The sequence below is a fragment of the Nannobrachium achirus genome (assembly GCF_963921795.1).
Source record: "Nannobrachium achirus genome assembly, chromosome: 24".
NCBI lineage: Eukaryota > Metazoa > Chordata > Actinopteri > Myctophiformes > Myctophidae > Nannobrachium > Nannobrachium achirus.
In genome coordinates this window covers 30059330-30065329 of record NC_137831.1, presented here as the reverse complement: position 1 = coordinate 30065329, position 6000 = coordinate 30059330, and the positions used below count along the sequence as shown (strand labels likewise).

The 6000-nt window shown below is 45.6% G+C and overlaps 1 protein-coding gene across 1 annotated transcript in view; it reads right to left on the bottom strand.

Annotated features, from left to right (window-relative positions):
- Positions 1 to 398: 398 nt before the first annotated feature.
- The window catches only part of LOC308279970 (interleukin-1 receptor accessory protein-like 1), a gene marked incomplete at both ends in the record, with an annotated part of 729472 nt that continues 723870 nt past the window's right edge, over positions 399 to 6000 (bottom strand). The window contains 2 exons of the mRNA XM_080720201.1: positions 399 to 1240; positions 5673 to 5717. Of these exons, the coding sequence (XP_080576327.1) occupies positions 399 to 1240; positions 5673 to 5717 (887 nt within the window). The remainder of the gene's footprint in view (positions 1241 to 5672; positions 5718 to 6000) is intronic.

The following is a 6000-nucleotide window of genomic DNA, read 5'->3' as shown; positions in this document are numbered from 1 at the left end:
TCCTTGAGGAGGTTACAGGAAGGTCCCCCCAGAAGAATTATTGATAGTCAGGAACCACATGGACCCTTGCAGGTCGGTAACTCGGGAGTGCGTAGAAACGGAAACCGATCCGTTCGGTTCCGTCGGCGCGCTCTCAGAGTTACGGGGTGGGCGGTCCTGTTGGCCTAATACCTACCAAACTGGGGTGCGTAGCGTTATTCCGACACGCATTACTCCGACGTTGCGTTCGTCCGAATCTCCCCTTTACTAACCCTATCTCTAACCGTAACGCTAACCGCACGCGTAGCCACGTAGTCGGAGTAATGAGACGTCGGACGCTGCCTTTGCTTCCCTCGAAATGTGAAAGGTTTTGAGAGCCGCGGGGTTCAGAGCACTCTGCCTATTGGCGTCCCCCCCCGTCACCAGATGACACTGGATATACTGGTCTCCCTGGGCAGCAGCGGCAGCATGGCGTTGTTGTTGGCGGTGTGCGCCTCCTCCAGGCTCTGCTGGCGCGGCGACTTGTTGGCCTGCGGCCGCTGGCCGTTGAGCAGCGTCATGGGGATGTTGCAGTAGGTGTGCTGGCCGCTGCCGAGCGAGGCCAGCGACGACGGCAGGGTCCCGGCGTGGACGTGGTGGTGGTGGTGGTGGTGGTGTGGGGGGGGCTGCGGGGCGGCGGCGGGGGCCGTGGCCGTCGGCGGCGGCAGGTCGTAGTCGTAGCTCCGGTAGTAGTGTTTCTGCTGCCGCAGCTGGGCGGCGCCGGCGTGGCACGAGTTGTGGAAGGACGCCGGCCGCAGGTCCGGGTGCGCCGCCGCCATGGCGGTGGAGGTGGCGGCCGCCATGGAGATGGCCGACACGGTCTGCAGCTCGCCGAAGGGGCCCGCCGCCGCGTGCTCGCTCACGTCCAGCACCTGCTCGTGGGAGATGGTCAGGGGCTCCACGGGGCGCTTGAAGGGCATCTCGTACTGCAGCTGCTTCCAGAACTTGGAGGCGAGCCGGTTGCTGGGCGGGCCGCGCCACTTGATGACCGTCAGCGTCTTGATGGTGTGCTTGAGCGCCTCCACCTCCTGGTAGTTCATGATGCCGCGCAGCTCGGCGCACTCGATCAGGATGACCTTGATCTCGCCGGTCACCAGCATGTTGCGCAGCCGCGTCTCCAGCTCAAAGATGCTCCAGCCCCGCCGCACCACGTAGTTGGGCGTCATCACGATGATGAGCCGCTTGCTCTGGTCCACGCAGCGCGCCACGTCCTCGATGTAGGCTGCAAACAACACAGACACACAGAGTCAGGGCGTAGGCTGCACACAACACAGACACACAGGGCTCCATTTTGATTGTCTTAAGTACCAGCTCTTATGCCTTAACTTGAGGCGTAGAGGCGTGGCAAATGCTGTTTGGCCACTCAAAACAGCCAAACAGCATTTGCCACACATCCAGGTCTTACGTTAAGGCATAAGAGCAGGTACTTAAGACAATCAAAATAGAGCCCACAGAGTCAGGATGTAGGCTGCACACGACAGACACACAGAGTCAGGAATAAAGAATTACAGAGCTGTAAGGGTCTGTTTGGACCCTCTTAAGGGTCCCTGGCCCACACTTTGAGAAGCACGGACTGAAGGCATTTGGCGTTCAGTTAAAGGAGCACTCCACTCATTTTCAACCTCTTATTCATATAATAGGCGATATGCCCAGCATCCATATTGGAGAGAAGTGAAGTTGGGTCTCTTCTCACTTCCTTCACAGGTGTTACCAATACCTAATGGAAGGCTCTAGCAGTTCCATTCTGTTCAAACACGGTCAGGGTGCTGATATTGTGCATGTTGGCTCATTGGAAACACTCTGCTACACCAGTGGGTCTCAAAGTGTGGTCCAGGGACCCATATGGTTCCTTGGGTGTTCCAAATAACCCCTTATAAAAGGTGTGTAACTCTGAGAGTTGCAAATGGAACCAAACATACCCGTAAGGGTCCATTTGGTTTCATTTGTATACTCTCAGAGTGATGGAGGTCCTTGAAATAAAATATTTGAGAACCACTGTGCTACATGAAATGGAACAGAGCCTTCATTAGTATCACTGGTAACACCTTTGAAGGAAGTGAGAAGAGACCCAATTTCTCTCCAATAGGGCTACTGTGCATATAGCCCATTAGTCCTCAGTATTGTTGCTCATAATAAGACGACGCCATTTCTCTGTACTCGCTCCGGGTATAAGAGGTGGGCTGTGTACAGTTACGACTTCCGAAGCCGGCCTACCAATGACATCATCGATGGGGGATTCCTAGGCTATCTCTTGCCAAAAAAGAAGCCTTTGTTCTTGAAAGTTTGAAGTCTTTTTTTAAATGACCACCGATTAAGTCATTAGTGAGGACCAATTATATAAAGATATGGTTGAAAATGGGTCAACTGCCTCTTCAATAAAAATGTCTCAAAGTTTTATAACCTTTTTATTCCCCCTCAGAAACATTGATTGAGGTACATAGCCTACAGCTGATGGCCACTGAAAATGTTGAACAGAGATAATGAATGGGAAAAAAAAAAGAGGAGAAAAAAAAGACAGCGAGAGAAAAATACACAATGAACTGAACTGCATAAATGGTGACCTTGGGTCTTATCTGTAAAAGCTTTTCATTCACATTGATTCTTAAAATGCCCCTCCGTTCACATTAATGTGTTTTTAATAGGCTAACAGGTTTTTTTAGATAATTCAAATCATCAGAGGGAGCGCGTGCATCAGCGGACATGAGAAAGTGGAGGCGTGACGTCTCTGTATACGTAGCAAGCAGACCTTCAGCCTTTAAGCAAACGCTCTTGTGTGCTTAGCACTTAGCTTGCTAAAGTGTGTGTCTACACACGGCCCTTCAAATGTAAGCGAACACTCACTGTCAATATAGCGCACGCATCCCTTAATGACTAGCGCTGGTAGCGGTGGACGGTAGATGGGATTTTCTAGTCTGTGGAAAGTATTACATTTGCTCAAGCACTGTACAAGGCCAGACCACACAAAATGCAACTAGTAGCATCTCCTCGCAACAAAATAGTTTTATGGTCAGTCGACACCAATGCAACTCCTTGGAACTGCCATTGGGGATAATGGTTGCAAGGAGTTGTTGCCTTTGTGTGGACTGGCCTTAAGAAAATATTTGAGGTACTTGTACTTTTTCGCTATTTTCCTCTACTCCACTACATCTCAGAGGCAAATATTGTACTTTTGACACCACTACTATTATTTGACAACTTTAGTTACACAGTACTTTATAGATCACGAAACATGGGGTGTAACAATACATTTTAATAGCGATTCGATACATGGTTGACGATACGATACATGGACAATATTGGTTCATTCATGGAGATACGATACGATTCGATTCAATGATTTAAAATCGATACAGTAACTATTTAGCAAAGACATTAAATCTGTGTGAAAGGTGTGGATAGTGCAGGTTTTTAAGGGAAACATGTATTATTATGGATACAAATAAGTAAATACTGTGATTATCTGCCAAATACATGGACATTGTATATTGACAAATCCACACCTTGACATGAACACAGAGATTACACACATTTATCGATAGACCAGTCTACAGTAGCTATATGGAATGGAAAAGTAATTAAACCCTTCCTTTTCATGTTTTCTTCTTAAAAATGCTAAATACAATGCATAAGTAGGTAGTATCGATACAACCAATTCTTTGCACTGCCGATTCGATGCGATACAATATCAAACGATACGATTCGATTTTAGCTGTTTTCATTTCAAGTTAAAAACGATATTTCGATGCAGTTACTATTGTCACACCCCTATATATTAACCAATTTATACTAAATTTATTTGAAAGATTTTGAAAACCTGGGACATTCTGTAATGAGTATAGCAACTTCTGGTACTTTAGCCTCTATTTTGATGCCAACACTTCCACTCATGTAAACCCCTTGAATACAGGACTATAATTAAACCGAGTGTTTCTACATCGTGGTGCTGCTGCTTGTTTCTTCGGTAACAAATCTTAGCACTTCCTGCGGCACTGTTTAGCAGTCTCTCCAAGGCCTGTCCGCCGAGTGTCAGGAGGGAGGTGGAGGAAGCTAATGGCTGCTTTTAGCCTCCTGCCGGAGACAAAGACAGACGGCCCGCTCCAGAGCAGGTGGACAGACAGGATTAACTGAGCTTCTCTTTCCAATCCAAGCTCATGACCCTTTGTCAGTGCGCATTTGGGACTGTGCGCACAGTACACGTATGCGCATGCACACGCACGCACACACGCACACTAGTGTAGTGTAGCTCACAGCCTTTTAAACAAGGGGCCCACCAGGGGGCACCAGGGGGCCATTTGGTGAGGTAAAATGATTACAAAAACAAACTAACAAACAAACAAACCAATACTTAAATACATGAAACATATTTCTTTCTTAATTCACAGTGCCAATTTAAAACAAATTCTCAATATATGACATATTCACATATTCATATATTAATTTAATGTATCTTGTCTTTAATGTATGTAATCTAAACCAATATCAGATCTATGTATAAATCAATAGAATTTCTTTGTTGTTGACAATAATTTGGGATTCTCACGGCCCACTTGTGGGCTAATCTTCTAGCTAACTAGCTAGCAACATTCCCTCGCACAGTCCACATTCTGACCCACTCTCCCCCCACATTCTCTGCATCTCACAGTGAACTCGAATGGCCTCGTTCTTTCAGGACGTAGGCTGGCTTATTGGCCTGGGGGCTTAGTGAATCGGGAGAGAGAGAGAGAGACGTGATTAGAGTAAACTCGCATCTGAATTCCCCCTTCATTTCAACATGACAAGTCTATCTCATTTTCTGTTTAGTAATTGGACCTTACTCAGCATTTCACCACGTTCTGCCCCCAAGGTGCGGCTCATTCTCCACTGCAACTTTCTTTTTCTTCTCTTTTTCAGAGAGTTTTATTGTTTTAATACCTAGGACTAAGTATCTTGACTCCTGCGCATTAAGTTAAACAAGATAGCCTACTATCATTGAGCCGTGATACTTTTTTGCCATTTATAAAAGACTTGCACACATTCTGCTTCACTTTCACTACAATTATTTGAAAACTTTACTTTACTTTGCAGATATAAATTGTAATATTATAAAACATACATTAACCACTTTAGCCCTATTATATACCTTGGCTATTTATTAGTTATTTTTTCGGCTGGGCGGCCACTAAGTGGAGAGAGCCAATCCTTCAGTAACACCGGCCCACATCTCTGGCATTGGCCCACTGGCTTGTCTATCATCTGAATACCGACCTAGTAACCCAATCTACGATTGGTTTGCGCCGGTTGTGGTGGGCCGGTATGGGCCAAGATGCCACGGCCGAAGTTACGTCCCAGTACAGCCCTGCTTTTTGGGCAAAAACTATAAAATATGTCTGCCACACGGAAATTACTGTATTAACTCAACTGTGCCCTCTACAAATCTGGTCAATATAAATGACCATTGACCAGATCTTTATATATATATATATATATATAAATGAAATAATAATAATACAATAAATACATCTAAAAACAAACAAACTTAACTTTCCAGAAGAAAAGGAAAGGTGAAAAACAAACAACTGTGACACAAAATGTACATGTATGATGACTTTAATAGAAATAACAGAAATACATGCTGGTATGGGGTTTGACAACACAACGGTTAAACGTCTGGGTACCTCTAAGTAGTCTGGTGTCATCCTGGAAATGATCATTGGTGAAACCTGAACATGGGATATTTACATTCAAAGTATGATCAAAGAAGGCATTATTAGCACAATAGTTTCAGCAAAAGGGGGAGGGGAGGGTGTCACTGTGATATAAACTGTGTTTCTTTTTTCTTTCAAAATCTTTATCCCACGATTTTTGTAACCCATTTTTCACCTGGTGTCAATTACTTTATCTAATGTAATCCTGGGCGCTGCACTCCCTCTGCCAACCTGGGGAGACAACAGACTGGCCTCATGCTTCCTTCTATGCATGTGGAGTCCAAGTCGTTTCTTTTCA